Genomic DNA, 23828 nt, shown 5'->3' on the forward strand with positions numbered 1-23828 from the left:
CAAATCTATACATGTAAATCACAGCTAACTAGGATGCTGGAAAGATTTCCAATGAGCCTGTATTTACCAAATAATGGAATAAAGCGTGGCAGTTGGTGTGATCTAATTATCGAATTCTGTTGGCTCGAGCCAGGCTCCCGTCTCATCAGAATTCTTTGAAAAAACGCAGAAGAATTAATTTGAGTCAGTTCCTCTGTGAAAAAAATGTCTTTGGAGAATTCGCATCAAAGCGCCGAATGGTAATAAGCCCTTACTTTAAGCAATCACAACCGTGATCATATGTTACAGCTTTATTGCGAGTTTTATTACACTTGTCTAAAAAAGTCCTCTCGCATCTCTGTCGAGGAACAAGGATCTTGCTAAAACCTCCTTGTTTATCGCCGTCACATAAGACGCCAAGGGGCCCATCTTTTACTGACTTTATGACAGAGTTGCTAATGATAATATTGCTACATCAACCGCCGTCACTGTAACTCATCTTTGCCTTTTCCGCTAGCTGTTTATAAACCTGAAAATGGCTTTTAGTGGTGGTGTCCTAAAACTATCCCTCCGTATCGATTTTAGGTAAAGATGACGCAAAGAACTCCACAAGTTATTATTTAACTTTGAGATAACCGGATCGCTTTCGTTTCCAATTTCAGCGACAAACTAACTTTCTTCACAACAGATGCATCTTCAGTCACTGGGGTCAATTACAAGTCTTGAGTTCTGATCCCGTGGTGCGTGATTGATCTGGCGATAAAACAGAAAGTTTTTTTAATACAACAAATTCAGACAGTCGTTGCACCAAATCTGCTACCACATTTTTTAATCCATCCCTTTGAGTTCCTAATTATGGGACATCAAAAAAGCACGAAATAATCCGTGCGCTTTTTAAACCGAATTGCGGTAATTATTTTTGCTTCTTGGTTCTGCGTAATGTAATTCGGAGGAAACTCTTAAATTAGTTACAAAGGAGGAAATTGTAAATTATGAAAAACTCCCTAAGCAGCAGCGCTGCTTAGTGAAGTTGCAGTTTTTAACGAAATTAATAATTTAATTAGTGTACTGTCTTGCTTTTAAAATACTAAATTCGTCGGCTTTAATTGCCTTCACAAGGAAAAATGCCTGGGATTATTGGTTAAAAATTCAAAACTTCACAGATAAAATACTTGATGGAAACAACGTTGTTACGAAATTATTAAGTGAAATTAAATCATACTAAGAGAAGTGGCGGATTTATTGTATTTTAATTTCTGACATGAATAATTGAATTCTCACCAGAACACGGAGGTAAAATGCAGCAGCACCTAACGAATCAATGGAGTTAATTGAGATGACATCACAATTTGAAAAATTAAACCAAACGCAAAATAAATTCCTTTTGCACACAAAAAGAGATATTAAGTTTTTTGTGGCAAACAGTGTTTTTATAAATCCAGTGATTCCCCTACATTTAATGCACTTGTACAGAATCGTGGCCATCAAAGATCGAGAGAGGTCTTGGAACGAGATTCAGAAAGAATGTTAAGTTAATTAAAATTGAAAGTAGGAAATTAATTTTTAATAGAATACGTGTGAAACATTTCTCCAAAATCCCGAAATGATTTTAAGATCGCAAACTTCAGCAATAATTTTGTAACCACGAGCCCAAAATCCCATGTATTTTCTTATGGAGCTTCGGGTTGCAATTGAAGGTCATTCAGCTGATCGTATGTCTGGTTGCATACCTATCGCAAACCGATAGGAACAGTGATGTTGCTGCACCTTTTAATAATACCTAAAGTCCATTCAAAAATCAAAAAACCACCAACGTCGCAGTTTCTTCGATAATTACTATCGGCAACGCTGTTTAGTGTAAAATTTGGTGAGAATTGTAATTTTGAGGTTAAGTGTTTATTAAATGTCTTGTTTTTCTGGGCATGTTTAAGTAAAAATAATAAGAATCAATAAATAAATGAAACTTGCTGCTAATAAAACAATATGAACGGAATTCAAAGCTATTAAATTTTACTTTGAATAAATAAATGTCATAATTTATTGTTACCAACATAGTATGAAAAAATATCGACCTAGGGTTTTTTTAAATTTTACCAACCTAAAGCAACAGGTGGTGGTTTTTTTAATTTTTGAATGGACTTTATTTATGGTACCAGATAACCCCAGAATTATTTATTTTATCTGTGTAAATTTTGTATAGGTTAAAATTAGGTACCCGCTCGTTTTGTTGTTTGTGACAAAGCAGTTAATTATTTATTTTGTGGAATTACTTAAGGATGCTGTTGTTTGTGATATTTGAAATTACTTAGGTGGTGGCGTAAATTCTGCAAAAGTGTTAACACCAGTGAAAACTCTTCACATTTAAATTCTCGCTATAAATAAGGCCGCGTATGGCAAACAGAATGTGAAATGTACAAAATGAAATTAAACGCCATATATTCGGTATAAAGCGCCATTGTTAAAGCACATAACACGAGACAGGCGGAATTGTACAGTAAAATAAAAACTTATTGCGCTAATATTAGCTGTAAATGTTCACATTATCCATTCAAAGTAACATATCCAGCGATCCCAAACTAGACTGGACAAGGCGATAAATTTCCAACGAGCAAGGGTTTTGATCCGCCCCAAGAAGCGAAAGATCCGATATTAATGCAAGTGTGTAATAAGTACACGCTTCGAAATTCAAAGCTCTCATTAAGCTGACTTTTAAAGTTGAAACAGTGGAAATTAAACAACAAAGGTCGACGTTCCATCCGATTTCCATCCTGTTTAGTTGAACGTAAACGAATCAAATTAAAAACCCGGGACGCTTATAAAATGACATTACTGACCATGCAAAGCAAGCTTACCTTTGTGAACGAGGCAGCTTGTCTGGCAAATTAAATTTTCGTGTCCCTCTATGCTCACCCTTTGACTTGCGATTGTTGAATGGATAAAGAGCGGCTTATTCGGGCCACTCATCGAGGAAGCGTGCGATAATTCAGGACGAAACGAAACCACTTCACTGTAACCTACAATTTCAGATCGGGATCATTATTTTAAAATAACACCGCATCCTTGACCCCGCCAATTCTCCCTGTACGTAGATTGCTGAAAGGCTTCGATTGGACGGAAAATTGGGACCGACAACACAGAGGTTCTTGCTTTTCGTTGCTTTTAATTAAATCGGGATTTCGATACTTTTCAAAGCAACAATTCCAACTAAATAATGCTTTACACGGTCATGTTTCCGATGAATTATTCAAACAACATAATGGAAATCTTGTTTAACGTAGAATACAAACAATGCTAGTAGTCAATATTGTTATTTTAACGTTAATAGTTCCACTGGGATTGTCTTCAAAAAATAGTTCAAACAAGCATTAGCAGCTGTCACCGATTCCAATAAAATTATACAAAAGTTTTCGGTTTATCTTCACCGAGTGCTTATGCAAATCTAACACAAACGACAAACTTAATTGCGTTTACATAGAACAGGTGGCAAAAATAGTTACAACACAAACAACACAACCTAAACCATCTCATATGAAGCTGTGGTTGTTTTTAAAGAACACAACACATTTCGCCCAGTTGCGACCTCGACTTCGTCTCAGTCTTCAATCTCTGGGCTTAGCACAAAAAGACTCACTTCTACTCTTAACGATATAATCTACTATTCGTTAAGCGCGGGATTATAATAATACTCGCTGAGCTCGTGTGTGTGAACTTCCCGCCCATCTTGTAAAAGAAAGTTGTGCTTGATACACATGTTGCATAAATAACTATTATGTTAGTTAGTTTTTTTGATAAATAAAATGCCACAGAGAGGAGTTTGATGGAATTGAAAACCTCCTATTGAACTTGGGCTAAAAACTAGCGCACTTGATAAAATAAAATCAGTGCAGAGCATGAGAACTAATGCGCACTTCTAGGCGAATGCAACAGATGCACTCAGCGATGGTGATTGAAGATTTATTTTTAATAAGAGGAGACGGCATGTGCTGAGCTGATGCACACAGTCGTAATTTCCGTGTAAAGTTTGGGCGAAAAGGGGGAATTGCCGAGTAAATATTGTGTTAGCACAAGCTATTAAATTTTTGTAATATGAAAACGAGAGCTTGCATCTCTAGAAAAATGAGTGGGTTAAAGTGTATAATAAATTCTTGGCATTTTGCGGGAAGGAAGATGAAGGAGGCCATTTAAGTTTAAATTTGCTCTATAATTTGTGGGCGCTCGTTAAATTAAGAGATGTGAAATTTTTATATAAGTATGAAATTTCCATCAAAGCAATAATAAAAAATGTAATTAGGAGTGATGGAAGCCCGCGGATACTTAGCTTTTGGTTTCTGGAGCTGGGAAATATTTAAACGTTTTTTTTTTATTAATTATCTCCGCATGTTTAAAACGACAAGGAGGGTAGTTGCTGATGCAAAAAATAGGGCAGTCATCCACTTTTATGTTTACATTTACTTGTTCCTTTTTTTTTGGTAATCATACGTATGTAAAGGAATTAAAAATCAAGATAATCGTCGTGAGAATTTTTTTTAAGGTTTGTTAGCTGGAATATTTAAAGGCGAAAAAATATAATAAGGAGTTGGAACCGGAAATTTTAAAACTATCTGTGTAATGCCGCACTAAAATTATTAATTTAAATCGAGAAAAATATAATCAAATGAAAAAATTAAAAATGAAATTAAAAAAACAAACGAGAAATAAATGCGAGGCGAGCCCACTACACCGCGACATCCTACACCCAGATTTATCATTACTGTGGAGCTCACTGACGTCCTATCGTGATGAAATACATTGCGGAACATAACTGGAGATGTTCGCTTTCCAACAAACTTTGTTTAAAGAAAATAGATCCATTAGTTTTTTAGTTAACTTGAAACAAACACATATACAGACAAGCAAAAGTTCTAAAAACGGTTAAAATGACTGCTGTTCCATAAGTGATACAATATTTGTTTAAATATCAAAATAAGAAATACACGCTCCAAGTTTATTTACAATAATACATTAAAAAAATTCAACTTTATATCACGCAGATGCAAATATAGCAAACAAATTGTTTTATTTCTAAATATCTATGCGTAATATTCCAATAGAACATAATTTATTATCAAAGGCAATGTTGCGCCACTGCATTGTCCAAGCAGGTAGAAAAAGCCCATAACCCCTGGGTTCGAAAGCAATTGTAGCAAAAGACAATGTGTTTTCTTCTCTTTGATCCCTTACTTGCCTAGACAAATCATTTGCAATTCTGAAATTTGTTGCTTTTCTCTAACCAAAACTAACAAAGTCCACAAAAAATAAAAACGCAAAGTACGAAGTATTTACATTTATTTTGGATAGTGTTTAGCAGAAAAAATATAGCAACTGTGGTGAACATGGACATTTTAAAAAGAACGCTAAATCGACACAGAGACAATGTTAATAAAAATTAATTTGTGTAAGAGCTGACAGAAGATAAATTAAACTTTAACGGGCACTTTAGCCAAGAACTAATATTTTATAATTAAAAACAGTTTGCCACCAACGCTCTTGGTACGTTTGCTCTCTTAAGAATTTTCAAATTTATTTCAATTTCTGCTTTTACTATCTGAGGGCTTATTTGAACTCTCATGAATAGAAAAAAGCGCCGCATTAAAATTATCTAAATTTGTTACTTATTAGCTCCCGTTATCTTAGCCGAGTTAGGTGCAAGGGATGATGTATCATCCCTCGCAAATTCTACGAGTATTATTCGTCTCTCTTCTCGAGGATTTTGTTTACTATAAGTCGCTACTTTTGCAGTTAAAGTGCGCGTATTTAATGCAAGTGTCGCCGAGAACAACCGTATCTTAGAAGATTATAACCCCATGTTGTACCGCCCGTCAGGCCAAACCGAAGTTCTCACAGCAAGCATCCGCTGCGGTTATGTAATTACTTATTCCAAGTGCTAAACGACTTGGCAAATAACTTGTTACTTCCTCGCCCCCTTTCGCAGCGAGCTCGGTTCGTTTCCTTTTTTTCCCATACAATTCGTAATTACATTAAACCGTTACAAAATGAAACAAACAATGTGAGAAAATTCCAGCGCTATAAATCGTCGAGCGTGAAAAGAAAGTTAATTAAAATTAAGGAAAAGTTGCAGCTTCGGTTGAAAATCCTTAAAGCAGATAATTTTATGTTCAATGTTCTTAAAACAGTGAAATTTCGTTATTGTTTTATTAGCAATCCAACTTCGCAATCTGTCTTGCTTAATGTTATAATCACGCTCTTTTCAGCTAGATACGAAACAAAGTTTCAAGAAGATTGTTCGAATTCCGGCTGTACTTTCTCGTAGACTAAGTTAAAAATGGCAAAAGTTTTCAAATTTCACTGCCGCAAAAATACCTTCTTCTACTCACTAGTTTTAGTTAAGGAATTAAGTTTTATAGCTGAAAATAATATGTCCTCTGCAATGCAATGCAATGCAATGCAATGCAATGCAAATACAGATTGATATGCAAAACATGTAGGTATAATTCTTTAGAGAACATTTTATTGATATTACAACACTGTCAAAGTGTGTCAAAAATCAGAAATCCCTAATTAGATGAGGTGAAAATATAAAAAAAAAGACAAGTGTATTCCACCATCACCAATTTAGACCAATAAACTCCACTTTTTGCTAAGCAACCGCTTCCAATTCTATCTACAGGAACTCTCCTACTTGCTTCATCTGATTTTTTTTTCTTCATCTGTTTCAATACTACTCAGCTTTTTTGTAAGGTGGGCAATGGACACTCAAAATAGAATTATTGAAAGACTCTATCTATTAGTGAAGACACTATCAAAATCTATTTAGTAGTTCTTTAGTTATAGGCGCGCAAGTGATATACTTATACAAATTCTGTCTCTTGTAATATATTAAAATACATAGGAAGCTTCCTTTTGCCTCCTTCCTTTTCGCCCTCCTCTAACATAACGATCTTAAATGGAAAACTCTACATAATGGGAAGATAAAATAATAGAATAGGTAAATGGTTCGTAAAACGTCCAGGAGCAGTTCTTTCGACGAATTATTATAAAGGGTGGGTGATGCCGCAGTATTTTAAGGGTATATGTGTTTAAGAAATGTTATACTTTGCTTTTTTTATAGATTATAGGAAGTATCATTTTCTTATGGTAGAATTGCCACTTAAGACGGAACGGAAGGAAACGATTGTTCATATTTCTCAGGCGATTTTCGAAGTTTTTCTCGATATATATTATTGATGCGATGTATGCATATATAGTATGTCCTATAAGCATTCAATTTTGTTGTTCCAGTTTTTTTTACCTTGTGCCAACATTATTCTTCTACGCAAATGTACAAATATAACTCAGTGAATTGATTGGAAAAACACAGCATCTTTTCACATAGTCTAGAGAAAGATTGTGTTTTAACGTGGAATTAGAGAAGTTGGTTCCGGAAGCTTCCAAACGTGGTCGTGAAACATTCGACAGTGTCTGAATTACAATGTTATAGACTTTTCAGCTTGATTTAAATTTTAAACCATTGCTGATTTTCGCTCATCTTTTTTCTTCGAGTTCTATTTATAGCCATCGGCTGTGCTTATTTCCAGACGCTCCGGTGTGCAAACAGGATCGGGAAGAGTTATACGGCGCGCTGAAGCAGGAGACCGTGACTTTGCGCTGTCAGGTCGATGCCAATCCGGCCATAGTGACCTTCCACTGGACGTTCAACAACTCCGGGGACCTGACCGAAGTTCCGGCCAACAGGTTCACAAACGAGGTCTCTTCGTCGAGGCTCAACTACACTCCGGTGTCGGACCTCGATTACGGCACCCTGCTGTGCTGGGGCGACAACGAAGTGGGCCACCAGAAGATCCCCTGCGTCTTCCAAGTAGTCATAGCAGGTGAGGCGACGAGATTGTTTTGTTATTGTTGCGGAATCTGGAGACAATGTTTTTGTTCGGTCTGTAAAATTCAAAATTACGATCCGGTGGAAAACAAATAAAAACAGAAAAATATTGTCTAAGATAACATAAATCGCAATAAGTCCTGGGGACATACATTTTCATAAGTTGCCATGAATTTTCACTCAAATAATATTTGGGAATGGGCGCGTTTCGGTGCTAAGAAGCGGAAGACGACGAAAATAAAAGTCTCATTTATACATAAAACATTTGTGTCCGGTCTTTTAAGGTCCTTTATTATTGCATCCTGAATGGGAATATCTATCGAAAGTGTGGCAGAAGATGCGGGATTAGTTTCGCTGTCAAGCATTTTCGCGAAATTTAAATCCTTTATTGGGCTTTTAAATTTATGTGACAATCCGGGATTTACCTTGAGATATAAAATAAATGAGCTGAGAAAATATTTTCTTTATTAAAATAACTCAATGGAAATGAGGCTGAAATTTTGCGAAAAGGTCAAAACCCAGATGATATGAATATTCATAATGCGAGAGGTGGCCGACTCGTTCTTAATTAAAAACGCTTATCATTAAGGAACAGATTTTTAGTTAATATAACAGGAAATGGAAGTTGTGTCGGGAAGTAACGGTGACTATTTGCATACCACAAAATGCCGCTACGAAACCCAAAATTTAAATCAAAATTAATTTTACTACAATTTTCATTTTTGCATAATTTTTATGATGAAAAATAAAGTAATTGAATGAAGCAAAAGTTGGGCTACGTTTGGCAATTCTTTCTAGACTAACTCGTTAAACTTTCTTTCTTTACGTGCCATTGTTTATATTTTTTTGTACGAACGGTACTTACAGTCCTGTATTTGTTACTGGAGTTTTAATTAGGTGAATATTTTACCTTCCAAGGAACTGCCATTGCACCTGTATTAATTTTTTTTCTGAAACTGACAGATATGTTCTGTGTGGACCTCTTGATTGTACCAAAAAGAAATCACAACTTTTTTCTCCTCATTTATTTTTCTCGCAGTTTTATTCTAATACTACACTTAAGTTCATTTCACCATTATTTATTAGCCAAGTATATTCAGGTTTGATCTAACTCGAATGACAAGGGGTAAATCACAATTTATAATAAAGTATCCTGGCGCCTCCACCATTTTTGTGATCTGTTCAGAAGCAGTTTACTCGATTGCTGTTAGAAATATAGCCAAGCTGTTCACTGCGTTAAACTGCTCATGATTAGAGCTACAAAACGCAGTTTTAAGATTTAACTTACCTCAAACAGTTAGTGAAATATCGCTGTTTTATGGAAAAGTGCCTCGACGCATCCACTATTTAGAGAGGTGCATAAAAGCACTTTTCTCAACCGGTTTTAGAAATAGGGTCATATAGATTTTATCATTCAATTTACCCTGCTTAAGTCTATAAAATGAACTTTTCAGTCTTCCTCTCACTCAAACCATAAGGAAGATACTGAGAGTTTTATTTTAAAAAGTACCCCGGCGCCGCCACCATTTTTGTAAGATATTTAAATAGAGTTTCTTCAATCAGTGTTAGGGATAGAATGAAACTGTTTTCTGGACTTCGATGCTCATATTTAGGACAATTAAACATATGTACGAAACAAATCTCTATTTCATTGATAACGTTTGTCGGCGCCTTCACAATTTTTGTAAACAATTTAAAAAGTTATTATTTTGATCATAATTAAAGATAGAGTCATGGTGTTTTTTGTATTTAATTCGTCGTAATATAATCTATAAGACAAGATTTTCAGATTTAACCTACCTATAACCATTAAGGAGATATCGCTAATTTTATTGCAAACGTATCCTGGTGGCTCCACCATTTTATAAGCAATAGCATAGTATTCTTTTCTGGTGCTAGAACTATGTTCAAGAACGTTTTTACTTTTGATGCAGTTTTCTCCTAGTAGAAGTAGCAATTTTTTTATTAAAAATTATTAACTATGTATTCAACAAATTATTCGCAGTTACTAAGATGTATTAAAATTATCTTTAATTTTGTTGCTGCAGATAATAAGTTTTTCAAGAAAAGCCAATGTATTTTTAATTTATATACATTCAATAAAAAAAGTTCTGTAAAATATTAATTATTACGAATTATTTTACATAATTCTAATTTTTGAAGAATTTAGAAAGATTTAAGACATCTTCAAAGTTTTTTCACACATTGGTAGGGTGCGAAAACAATTTAGAGGGCCTTCCAGTCCCATTAAACGTTACAGCGTCTATTTCTTCTCTATAATGCTCGCCATATAAACTTCTGAAACTAAAGTTTCAGACGTGTGAACGTTCTATGGAGCGTTTGAAATTAATAAGAGCCGAGCTTCGTGCAGGTGATATAATTACTTGTAGAGTAAACGAAATTGCTGCAGTTGGCGTAATGTTGGACGATTTCTCAGTCCAGGAAGGGCACTCGATTGAGTTACTTAATGCTTCACTTCCGCACTTTACTCTAATTAAAACATGGCGTTAGTCGAACCTTGTCTTATATTAAATCCTCATATTTATTTCACCTCGACGAAAATATTTCCCTGGGCCCGACCACGCTCTATTAATATTTATACTTCCGAGCAAATGCATGCAAATCCTGTTCGTGTAACGGTGCAGCTCCACTGATGGAGTGATGTATTCCTACCCTTTTTATTTCAAAGTACATTCTATTCTCTAATGTCAAAGTAAGTTCGAAGACAAATTGATAATTCTCATCCTGCATTATTTATAAAATATAAATATAAAATTTCTCTCCACATTTGAATTATTTTGTTGTCCCAGTTTTGAGAAAATACCAATTTGGGGACGTTACTTATGTCTTATTTGGAAAATATTTTTATTTTTATTTTTTGCTAAATTAATAATAAATGTTTTTTTCATTATCCTTTTAAAAATCCCTTGTGCACTACTTAAAAAAATACTTTTGGGAGATACTGATCAATAATCGTAATAATTTTATTTTACAGAGACAATAATTTTTCACTTTTTCACTTGCTGCGGTCGTGTAGATAAGCTTCCCACTTATAAAAAAAACGTAGTGTTTTAACAGATGTTGCATAAATAACTAGTTAATTAATTCTGTTGCCAAAATATCTTATTATACTTTTATGTTATCAAGTCTTGGTCGTGATAACTAATAAAAAAAAGATGACACAGTGAACCTAATTACGAATTATGTTTTCTGACTCACCCTGTTATTATTTTCCACTTCCACCTTTTACGTAAATTAATTTTGTATCTTTCTGCCTCTTTGGCTTGTAGTACTCATTTGACCTTTCGATGATGAGGCCATTATTTATTTAAAAAAAGAGCCGTGGAATTAGTGTGCAGAATTGGGCGATATCGCATTTGAATTCCGTCCACGGATCTTGCAAAGCCCACAGCCCCGACGAAGATTTGTGTCTCGATTTGTAAAAACAGCAGTTGTGTCCCACACATTTAATTGTGATCGATTAGTTCATTTGTGTCGTTGCCGTCACGCCACCCGACGGCATCGACGCATACTAAACAGGAAGCAGGAGTTCGAGCCTCTGGGGCCGTGCCGCTCCTAATGACGCTGATGGAACGATGGCTTCAATACCCATAATGGAGTTGTATTGGTTGCACTCGCTTGCCCCGACATCCATATCTATTATTGCCTGAATTAACGGCGAACTTCGAGGTTAAATGCATAATTGCCACAGACAACTGTTCCACAAAAGCGCATTAAACACTGCGTGCTTCCAGGATAATGAGGATAAACGCCTTTAAGAGCACTTATTGTCCCGGTAAATACAACGGAGCAGAATGGGTTTCGACAATTCGTCAAGCGGTTTTATGAACGAACTCCCAAATTGCACTGTCCTAAATGAGAACGTTCAAATTTCGAGTCTTCAGTGTTGTGTGTCTTCAGGGTCATTTAACTAATTAAAATTAAATATTTATAACCTACAAGTACTTACCTGAAAAATGAAACTGTTTCCCACAAATTTTGCTTCCGACACATATTTTATCTGCTACGGAAATAACTGTCAAATAGTTGTTAGTTTCGATAAAACGTGACGTCACTCAAGGCTTTTGAACTTTAAGAAGTATTCATATTTATACAGGGCTTTCATAAATATTTCTAACGTCATGGTTGGCCGTGATTTATACGCATAAGTATAGATTTACCGTCTTTTAGTTTCTAGATTTATGCTAGCAAATTTGAATTAGTTAAGGTGGCAAAAGAATCTTTCAAGGTTACTTGATTCAGGACATCTCTGTGCTCCTATTAAAGAAACGTCTTTGCTAGTCTATATTACAGTTGTAACAACAGATTTGTTGGGATTGGAAGCGAAAATAAGAAAAATCAACTGGAAAGTATCTGAGGAAGTTGTGGAGGATTTAAGGGGACGATTGAAGCACAACCAACAAACAGCTTTTAATAGATTGTCTCAAAACACACAATGTTGTCAATTGTATGGCCTTCGTGCAGTAAGTTTAAGCTGTGTCCTGCGTTTCCACTGTATTGTCCTGATCTGACACCACTTGATTTTGCAATATTTGAATATTTGAAAGGGCAAGTGTTTAAACGACAGTTTAATGATTTAGAAGAGCTACAGAAATAAATTACACGTTGTAGCCAAGTGTCTGAAACAAAACAGTGAACATTTTTGGTATTTTCCCTAAGAAAGATGTAGCCCCTTGTTCGTAGGCAACCAAGTAATCACATGCATATCCAGTATAGGTACACCGGAAATTTAAGTGGAAAATTTCCTTGCATTACGATATTAAAACCATTGATAATAACTCCAATGAAAAGTACCATGATACCGCTTAACCCAAAATAATTATAAATAATTAATATTAATCTTGCAGTAAGTGACATAAAGCTTTATCATTGTCAATGTGAATACTTTTATAAAAAGTAAATTAAAACCAACAGACGCAAATCCATTAAGTCCTGATAGCGAAGATATATTTTATTTAACGCTTAATAGCTATTTATGTAACCAGTTAGGAAATGCGTTATTTTGTGTAACGAGTGGAATATTTGCGGGACGAGCGCAGCGAGATCCCGCAAAATCACACGAGTTACACAAAATTGCATTTCCTAAAGTGTTACGTACAAGATTTTTTCTAATTTTGACAAAAAAAAGTTTCTTCAAACGTTAAACGAAGTAATGAATTTCATTAATAATAAATTATTATTGTGTTAAAATATCAAGTAGGTAAGTAGGCACGGTTATTTTGCTTAAAAACAAAAAATATGACAGTGTCAAATTGATGATACAATAAATTTTTCCTAACCAGTTAGGAAAGATTTTACTTTTCGTAACCAGTTACGAAAAGTGTGACGTTTCCCAACGTCAATTAATTTTGAAAAGTGTCACTTTATATGTCAAAATTAGAAAAATAATTTTTCATTCAAATTGAGAGGTAAAAATATCGTAAAAATTTGAAAATTAATTATTCTACTGAACTAGATCTATACAAAACTGATAATGCGAAGCAGTTCTTTATTTTATTACACAGTAAATTTTTTACTGTACTAAATTCCTCGATAATTGATTTTAGCAATTTTTGTTGCTTTTATCAAATTTTATTAAAATTATTCGCAATGTTTTGTTTTTATTTCTTTAACGAATAAATGAAAACTGTAACGATTTGGCAACAAATGTACAGAGTATCTGACCTGAAAAATTTTTAACGATCTGATTAATAATAGTTTATCTTTTGGTAAACTTTACCATATAATAAATGATATATAAAAGAACCATGAAATTAAGAATTACTTGTCAATAACTGATTGTTTGCTAACGCCATTTTCGTCGTTGCTCCTTTCGTTGGCCGCTCGACCTCTGGAAAATCCAATTGTAGCTCGGCCATTTTTAATTTCGTCTTGGTGGAAGAAGGAACATTTCGTAGGGCAAAACTTGGATTTTTCGCAATCATGAAATTACTTCCTTAATGAAAGGGTGGTAAATGAGCGGCAATTAGCATTCACCATACCTTTTTTTGCCGAATCCCCTTTCTCACTTAGCTGATTGGAAACAAGAAATATCAAGCTCGTTATCTTCGGCGACTCACCGTGTAATTCCCACAACTTTCACATTCGCCAGATTTAAATTCCTTTGATGTTGTTCGCGCAAAACGGCACCGAGAATTGATACGTCCTATATCGAATTTTTATCCGGCGCATCCGCCAAAATTGTGTTGTTCGAGTGAGGTTTAACTATTTCATTTGCATATAAGCAAGTTTCCGCTCGAGATCTCCACGGCGTGCCCCTTTAGTTTCGTCAAGTATTTTCCAATATCTTGTGCAATTCGATTGCAGGTCGGCCCTCGCAGCTGCAAAATTGCACGGTGTCGAACCAGACCTCGGATTCGCTACAGGTCGATTGCATGGACGGATACGACGGAGGACTGCCGCAGAGTTTCTTTATGGAAATACTGGAACTGCCGTCGCTGCGGTCTAAGTTGAACGTCACCACCTACAAGGCCCCGCCGACGTTTCTTGCGGACGCACTGGATCCGGGGATGAGCTACCGGATTATGCTGTACGCCGTCAACGCCAAGGGAAGAAGCGACCCCACAACCATCGACCCCGTCACCTTCAAGGGTGTCGCCAAATTACAGGGTGAGTTCTGCTAATATTATTTAGTCGACTGCTTCTGAATTTACAAAAGATGTCCCAGGAAGCTGATTTACACAAACATTATTTTATAGCATTTAAACACCACGATTTTTTCTGAATTTTTTGACATTGTTGGGTCAATGCAAAATTGAACATTTCGCGATACGACAAAAAATGTATAATGAAGATAATTTTTCTAATCTTAGGGCAGACCCTTCCAAGATCGGGTTGTGCCAAAGTTTTTTAAGAAAAACTCTACACCTATCGTAGTTTATTCTGAAAAATGATCTTATCGTTCGCTTTTTTGCATTTTCTTCATTAGTTCTTTGTAATAACTTATTTTTATTGTTTTAATACATTTGAACTGAGGAAATAAAATCCTAAACGAAATTAGTTTTGTTTTCAAAATTAATTGAGACAAAATGTTTATTTTTATTTTCAGGAAAGATGTAACCAAGCACCTAATTTATTCCAAAGCAAATATTGCTCTTGTATCCTCTTGTACCACATCAATGCAAGCTTTTCATTAAATATTAGTTACAAAATAATAGACCAAATTGGATGTTATGAAGTTTTAAACACAGTTGCCCCAGGTAAACAGTTTTATTATAAATTTATCTTGTAAACGAATTAAATTTGAATAAAATCGTTTCATTATTCTGTACCTAGAAATTTAGGGTAGTATATATGAATATCAAAGTAGTAGTAAATAACAGCTTCATAGAAACTAAACGAAATTAATTCTTAACGTGTCAATATACATATGTAATTTATATGAAATAAATTGAGTAGAATCCTGTTATATTTTTGTTTGAAATAAGTATTAAATATAGAAAAAAAAAATACGCAACTTAATTTAGCAGACAGGCATCAATTTAATAGATAAACATGCAATTTGTATTCACAAATTTACCCCGATACAGGAAAGGTAAATTTCATTTGAATAATAAAGTACCCATGCTGCATAATTAACAGGGGAGGCCAGCGGCTTAGTTTTTTACTGTTTATCCCCGTTTAAATAGTAAAATGCGTAGATTTCCGCGTCACAATTATGATTTATTGAAATAATAATTAGTTGGTAACAAGCGTTTAGGGTTGATCGTGTTAAAACTCATCGCAGTTCTGCTTACAATATAAATGAGATAATGAAACGAGCGTTAGTGTAATTTCGGCTAAACCTTATACTGCAAAAAGAGGGATAAAAAAGCATCATGGCCTGCTCAACAGTCCTTCCTGGATTATATTAATCAACATTCATTAACAATTCGTTGTATGCCGCAATGGCGTACGTTCCTACCTCCGAGATGTAACACTAATCGTGAACAGCGAGCTCACAAAGGGCCAAAAATTTGTAATAAAACAAAAACGGACAAATGGAAAGCATAACTGAACTGCGATTAATGTTTATTAAAAATGGGACAACATACCTGATGGATTCTAAGCATTTATGTTCGCTTATGTTAAGTTAAATTTGAAATTTAAAAAAAAAAAAACATAATAGAAAACAATAACACGTAATATATTTTGTCCTTTTTCTGAAAGTAAGTTATAGATTGGATTTATTCCAAGAGCTAATTTTTTTATCGGATAAATTTTTCAGTTTTACTAAAATTTTATGCTTTGACAATTTTACGAGTTGAATTTGGGCATTTTTATTGTGGTTAGGCTCGAGAGCTTTAGCTCGTCTAAGGCAAAATGTTTAAGTGAAAATTGAGAAATTTATCAGATATAAAAAATTAGATAGTGCTATTTTTGGCAAATTTAATTCCAGAATACAAACTTTAACGTTAGGTAATTATTTATTTATAATACAGTTACTTAAAATACAATTATTAAAAACAATTTGAAAATCACTTTTGATGAATGACAGACTAGTAGGACGTTTTTATCGCGATAAACATTTTTGATTGGATGAAAGCAAGCGCTCTGATTGGCTGAACACGCACGTTTGATGTACGTGGGAATTAATCACAAATAACATCAAAACCTCCACACGACTTTTCGTTAAGTAAATTAAAACAAGCAGTTGTAAAAATGATAGAACGAATAGTTCTATTCAATGTCCTCCACACCCTTTCGATGTCATTATTAGACTCAGATAATTTTAATTGAATTTGAAACAAGAGGAGAATGACAGCTTGGTAATGAACAGGTTAAAATATTATCATAAGTTTTATAACATTGTAAGGCTCTTATTATATGGTTTCAATTGCCTGCTAGTTATGTTATTCATTTAAATTTCTTTTATCTTTTGCACTTTTCACGTCCTCCCACAAATTCTGTCAAGGTACAATTAAAATTGATGCCCTTAGAAACGCGAAATACTTATTTATATTTTTTTAAGTACATCTGATACACAATGTTGGTGAAATCTCTTGGTCCTGCGGCAAAATCAACGAAATAACAAAACATCGTGTTTGCAATCAACCCCTAATCCATTTGTTTTTTAAGAGGATTTTTCCATTAAATTTTTGTTTATAAAACTTCCGTGGCCACCATTCCCTCCATTACACAGTTACACTTCCAGCTCATGCATCAAATAAAGAACAAAACAAAAACTTGCGTCACAGAAATAAAGAGTCTTCTGCAACGAAATGTTTAAGTTTTGTTGATATTATTTTTTGAAGTGAAAACTTCTTTAGGCGCCCCACATACATTTCGCAGCACGACACGGCAAGCTAAAATCAAGGGACTCGAGTTTTTTAGCGGAGCGAGCGAAAAACAATCAACTGTGGGTCACTTGTCAATTTTAAATTTTCATTGTACGTTGTGTTGTGACCTGACTGTCCTCAGTGCAGAGCTGCAAGAGTAAATGTATATATATACAGGATATTTCACGAGTGATAATGAGCCTGACGTAATTTAAAATGCAACCCACACTATATTTCTGAAAAAAACTGGCTACTGAAATTAATATGTCCGTTTTTTTTTTTGAAAATGTATTGTGGGTTGAATTTATTAATCCGTCAGGCTCATTATCACTCGTGAAATACCCTGTATAGTTTTATATAATATAAACGATCGCAGTTTTTGTTGAAATAGTGCATTGATTATTATTAGAACGTTTCTTTCGTTTGTGGGTTTTTCTCTTGCGACTCTTTGGAAATTTTCCAGGTTATCCAATAATATTATCTTAAAAAGCAAGGCACCTGTTTGTAGTTGGTATGAAGACCACTTTATGAAAGTAACTCATAAGTACATTCAGCGTGGGTTCATAGGCGGCCATGTTTGCACAGAGATGGAATAAACTCTGGCAAATTTTGCAAACTTTGTTTTCGCCGCCAGCCAGCATGACCCAATTAAACAAATTATCTTTAAATTTGTTTGGAATTTGAAATTCGTTCTGAAGCCAGTTCCAAGGCGAAGTGTTTTATTTCTCCACCGGGACAGCCTGTATGTACTTGCACCGTTGGTCACCCCTGAATTCCAAATAAGCCATACTCCGGTCTCTTCTTCCATTTTTGCGTATCGCACCGGCCTCGCGCTCTGTCGTTGTTCATTTCCATATTTTATTCAGTCTCATGTATAATTCATTTTTGTCCTCGTCTTCCCCGTTCGGTGTCTTCCCGATTCGTGGAAATCGCAAACGATACACTAAGTCTCTCCAGTTTGGCCTTTGGCTCGGGCTATCTCCGTGCGGAATCCCAATGTTGTCCGACGAGTCCGCCCCAACTTGCTAACTACGAAGGGTTTTTATCGGACCTCGTCGTATGCTAATAGAAGATGCAATGCGCCATCGGAAATCGCGCACGAAATTCACCAAGTTCTCATACCGCTCGTAAAACACTTTGTATACAAGTTGTTATCAACGACAGTTTCGTGAAATTCGTGTCTTGCCTCATGAAATTGAAACGCAACAATACCCAGAACCAATTATAACGAAACATCACGTATCGTGACCCTTTCGAACCCGCTCCGGGCTTGCAACATTTGTATTTGCCCGGACGACCGCCTCCGGACGATATTCCGAATGGAATTCAATGAAACGCGTTGCCTAAAGAAAACACACAGTGAGTTGCAAAAGTATCCCAACCATTATTTTTCAAAAATATATCAAAGGTTTATACTGTTACGTTTGCCGATTCGAGAAATTGTTTTGCAATTGTTATTCTCCTTTTCTCCTCAATTTATCCTAAGTTGTGTTACTTATTATTTTATTTAATTCCGGTTCTACGAGAGGCACCTTTAGAAAAGTTTTTAAACGAAACGATTGCACATCCTTCACTTAATTGTATTTAACAAGTAATCCTGCTTTGGTAGTGTTTGGTTCCAACAAACAAATAAATAAATAAATTTATGAACACGAAACAGCATTAAAGGAATTTGTGAAACGAAAAAGGGAAAGTGTCATCAAACACTCTTTCAATGTGTGAGTTGTTTGTCAACGATCCATTTCCTTTTAAGGGTGGCGTGGCTGCATTTTGTGCTCTGCGCGGGACCACAGCTACGTGAGTACGATGGACGGTGGCCGAGCCTCCCTGACAACTAGAGCTCCGGGGAATGAATAATAAATGAAAGAATCTTTTAAAATTTATTTTCGAAAAGGTAGCCTTTGGCGACAACGCTTTTCCCCAATCGTTAAATGCAATTCATTCAGCTGACTGTATGTCTGGTTGCCTATCCATCCACTAAAATTTCTGGTATTTTTGAAGTGAAAACTTCTTTAGGCGCGCCACATACATTTTATTCCCGGGCAGTGAATTAGTTTCATGCGACACGGTAAAATCGTTCGCAGATCAGCGAAAATCGTTCGCAGATTAGCGAAAATCGTTCGCAGCACGACACACCAAGCTAAAATCAAGGGAGTCGAGTTTTTTAGCGGAGCGAGCGAAAAACAACCAACTGTGCGTCACTTGTCAATTTTAAATTTTCATTGTACGTTGTTTTGTGACCTGACTGACCTCAGTGCAGAGCTGCAGGAGTAACTGTATACAGGGCAAGTCACATAAGGTTTATTTCTGAATTTATTTTGTACGCAACCAAGAATACTAATTACGCTGACCACTTGATACCATTTATAATGTGATTTTATTTAGTAATCCACGTAGGTATGTAATTTGGCTAAAAATGTCAAAATGACAGTTGATGAATTTAATTTTTGATTTCATTAATCAGAACAGGAAAACGTCATTGTGACATTTTTAGCCAAATTACATACCTACGTTGATTACTAAATTAAATCACATTATAAATGGTATCAAGTAGTCAGCGTCATTAGTATTTTTGGTTGCGTATAAAATAAATTCGGAAATAACCCTTATGTGACTTGCCCTGTATATGTAGGATATTTCACGAGTGATAATGAGCCTGACGTAATTTAAAATGCAACCCACATTATATTTCCGAAAAAAACTGGCTACTGCCATTAAAATGTCCGGCTTTTTTTGAAAATGTATTGTGGGTTGAATTTATTATTCCGTCAGACTCATCATCACTCGTGAAATAGCCTGTATAGTTTTATAAAATATAAACTATAAAGACACGACAAATATTGTAAGTTTACAGATGAATGTAGGATTTAATACGTACCTAATTCGAAATCATATGGCTTCAACAATTCATCTATTGGAAGCAAAATGTGAAGAGGAAAATGGACAAATTACATATCATAATACAGGGTATTGCTATGAAAACTTGTGTTCTCTTCAATATAATAAAAATAAACCATCGTCAAGAAAATAAAACTTAAACATCCAAACCTAACCTCACAAATTTTGCTAGAGTGTACCTCTAAAAGCGGACGTATTTGCAGTTTCTATTGAAAAATACAGATTTTTGATGTTTATTTAAAAACAGCATTGGATTTAAATAATATTAATTATTTATGCCTTGCTCCTTATTCCTCCAAGTCATCCATAATGATATATTTTTTATAGAATAGGTACATGTTACTTAAAATCAGTAACGAGCATCATAGAAGTCTTTACTTCTGTCGTGCGGTCTCAACCACACACTCTTTTTTTGCGGTGTTTTAAGTGACTTTTAAATTGATTCCAAAGCCATAATAAGCGTCTGTATCAGTTACCGCTTAGTTTCAAACCATTAGAATCGGTTTAAAAGTTCCGTCTGAAATTTAGCGACACAGTAAGGTCGAGGGAAGGTTTTCGATGAAATAATTCTTTGACCTACAAATCTAAACAATCCTTTTGCATTTCTCTGGGTACGAATCTCTCTAAGAAACACACTGGAACAAGATAAATAGCAACGAATTCAGTGAAAGTGTTTTTTCTGCAAACAGACCTCTTCTGACTTAAATCACTTGTTGATTGATCTCACCTAGAAGGAGACCGCAGCTTCGTAATCGTTATGGTAATATTTGTACCTCGCCTTTTATTCGCTAATACATTATTATTATGCGTCATTGTTAGTGTATCTACATTTCTTTTGCAAGTGCCTCACGTTAAAAGGAATTTATATAGCGAAACCTTTCAAAGGAATTCATGTTACCGCGACGTGATAGGTAGGTGACAAAGATAGACAGGTAAAAAATTTTTAATAGACGTCCAACTTTATTAAATAACGATATGAAATTCTCCACTTCACCCTCCTTATTATTATTGCATCAAGCCGTTATTTATGAGCAAGGCGGGATATGTACATACGTACTAAATAAAAGAACTCTCACATAAAACTGTACATATAAATCATTCAACAAGTTTATGTAAAATTATTCTTTGGAGAATTAGAAATTTATAACACCTATAAGTACAAAAATGATCTGAATAATTCTGCAATATTTTACGTAACGCATGTAACGTAAAACGTGACTGTACAGTGGCGTAGCCAAGGGCAATGCATGAATTGCTTAAAACATTTCTTATTTACATTTTTTTTAAGTACTTTAAAAAATGAAGAAAGTTTTGCAGTTATAGATTTGCTATTGGTACCCGTTTAAAAACTTTTCGTTTGAGTAGCGTAAAACACAAAACAAATTGGTTTTGTGGCGAGACGGCGAAAAACGTGTCTCTCTTTATGAAGAGACAACTTTCCCCAATACATTTTCAATAATAGCCATGGCAAGAGTCTTGCTGCATTCAATATAAAAATTTAAATGCGTAAACAGTTGTCTCGCATGTCTGACACAAGCCGGCAAGATTTATTTGATTTGCCGAACCAATAAGAGCGAAAGCATCTTTTTATCAAAAACTTTACGTATGTTGATAGAAGGATAAATGGCTGTTCGAAAATTTGTTTACATTCGCATCTGCGTCGGGAAATAAGGAAATAGGTTCTTTGCGATCAATAACAAGCATACATATTTTTTATAAGTACGTGAATATCGCACGAGGGGCGGGTTCGACGAAGGAAAAATTAATTCCTTGAGATGATTTTGTGATAACAAGGATTAATGGGTGTTGGTCTCATACGTGGAGCAATAAAAATTTTAAATTAGCTGGTAAAACGGCAGTGGCGTAACTTTTCTATTCTAGAATATTCAACAAACAACTCGACAAAAAACATCAAAGCAAACAATAAATAAAAATATGATTTAATTTTTCCTTGATGCAATTGTCCTCTTTAATCTGAAATTTTGTTTGTAATCAGTAACTAGACTTGATAAACTGTCGGATAAAACAATTTGCCCTAGGGGTTTGTCTTGCGGATTCGTTGTTCTTCAGACACTTCATCCCATCTCATTCAATTACTTTAACAATCCAATTTTTCTTAAAAATGAAAATTTATTCAAACATATAAATAACAGTAACAGACTGAAGATTGAATTAATTAAAAAACTAAAAATAAAATTAGGAAAATAGAGAATCTAAGAAATTAATTAAATAATTAGCTCTTTGATCTGAAAGCATTAATTATGCTTCAGTCAACCAGGTTAAGCAAAGATGAACACGCTTACAATTTGGATGGGTGGCCATCGAAGACAACGCGTTCGGTTGTCACTCCTTTGCTTTTTTATTTGATTTTAGAATGCCTCTGTTTTAAGAATAGCCTCTAAGTTGGATATCCTACAACAATTGTACATGTTAAAAAATAAAATGATGATGATAATAATAAACGGTGCTTTCAAAAAAGCAATCGTGTATCATTACGTGATAGAAATTAATTCATTAATTATCAACGTGAATTTTCGTCCCTGCAAATTCTTAATCATACCCAGGATTATTGGAAAATTTATAAATAATGTCACTGTTTTTTAAAACATTTAATTTAAACTAAATCTCACGAATTTATAAAGTTAAAATGCATTCACGTTGTTTGAGCATAATGGAAGGCCATGGAAATTTTACATTTACTCTTAATTCGGTAGTAAAACTGTCTTTTGAATTGAGTTATGTTTTTCTAAGTTTGAGGTTATAAACAGCATCAATCTCTAGTGCATTCTTGTCAGTTTTACTAGCCTGCAATAGAAGAACACTCAGACATCCCGTGAAATTCAGCAACATGTTATGTTCATTTTGGTAAACGTTAAAAAAATAAATCATGGCCTGTCATTATGCTAAAATAACCTGATCGGTATTTATGTGTATGTGTTTCTTGCCAATATGATACTACCGAGCTAAGCGTGTTGGTGATGAGCTAGTTTCGAAAAGACAATAATTCTTTGATGAAGCGCGCTTTACCTGAGAAAGAACTTGTATAGACTCGCGGTTAATTTTTATTCTTAATTCAAACTTGGTAAGAATAAGTTTGTTCCCGAAACACGCATCGTTGTTTCCCAACGAGCACTTAGCGCAACAGTAACAAACGAAACCCATCCAAAGGGTGATAATAAATTAAAATTTACGCCGGCATAATTTGTATTTTTCACGAAGTGAATTTAACTTTCAGGTTCAACTGCGAGTATGCCAGTTAGTCCTCTAATTATGGGCCTTCTGGGCACCGCCGGCGTGCTGGCGACCGGAGTTTGCCTCGTGCTGGCTGCTCTGTGCCGGAGGCACTATTCCAGACCGTGTCCCAGACCCGAAGGAGGCACCAAGCACGTACCCATGGAAGCGGTTATTGCCGCAGATGATCTCATCGTTGACGGCTCTGTCACGGGCGTACGCACACCAGCGACTCCCGATGCGGCCATTACTGCCGAAGCCGTGAGGAACGGCACTTCCATCGAGGCCACTGATCCAGACATTATCCGGAATCAGTATGGTGAGGATTCTCTCCTTTTTATATTGTTATTACTTATTCAGAGATGCCGCATCGGCCTCGGAGGGCCAGTTCTTCACTCTAACATTCATGCCGACTTAAATTCGCAGATTTTGACACTAAAACTATTTGTGATCAAAAGGATTCTGCAGTGCAGTGCTAATTAATAAATTTTCCTATAACGTAAGTACTGCAGTGTCCATTTGGAATTTTTTGAATTCGCTGGTTATAAAAAAAAAATATGAGAATTTCA

At 35.1% G+C, this 23828-nt stretch overlaps 1 protein-coding gene across 1 annotated transcript in view; it reads left to right on the forward strand.

The window, feature by feature from the left end:
* side-IV (sidestep IV) overlaps window positions 1–23828 on the forward strand; it is a 231202-nt gene that overhangs the window by 204531 nt on the left and 2843 nt on the right. Inside the window, exons 10-12 of the mRNA XM_069037956.1 lie at window positions 7554–7847; window positions 14180–14482; window positions 23264–23578. Coding sequence (XP_068894057.1) covers window positions 7554–7847; window positions 14180–14482; window positions 23264–23578 — 912 coding nt within the window. The remainder of the gene's footprint in view (window positions 1–7553; window positions 7848–14179; window positions 14483–23263; window positions 23579–23828) is intronic.

The sequence above is a fragment of the Tenebrio molitor genome, chromosome 2, assembly GCF_963966145.1.
Source record: "Tenebrio molitor chromosome 2, icTenMoli1.1, whole genome shotgun sequence".
Taxonomy (NCBI): Eukaryota; Metazoa; Arthropoda; class Insecta; order Coleoptera; family Tenebrionidae; genus Tenebrio; species Tenebrio molitor.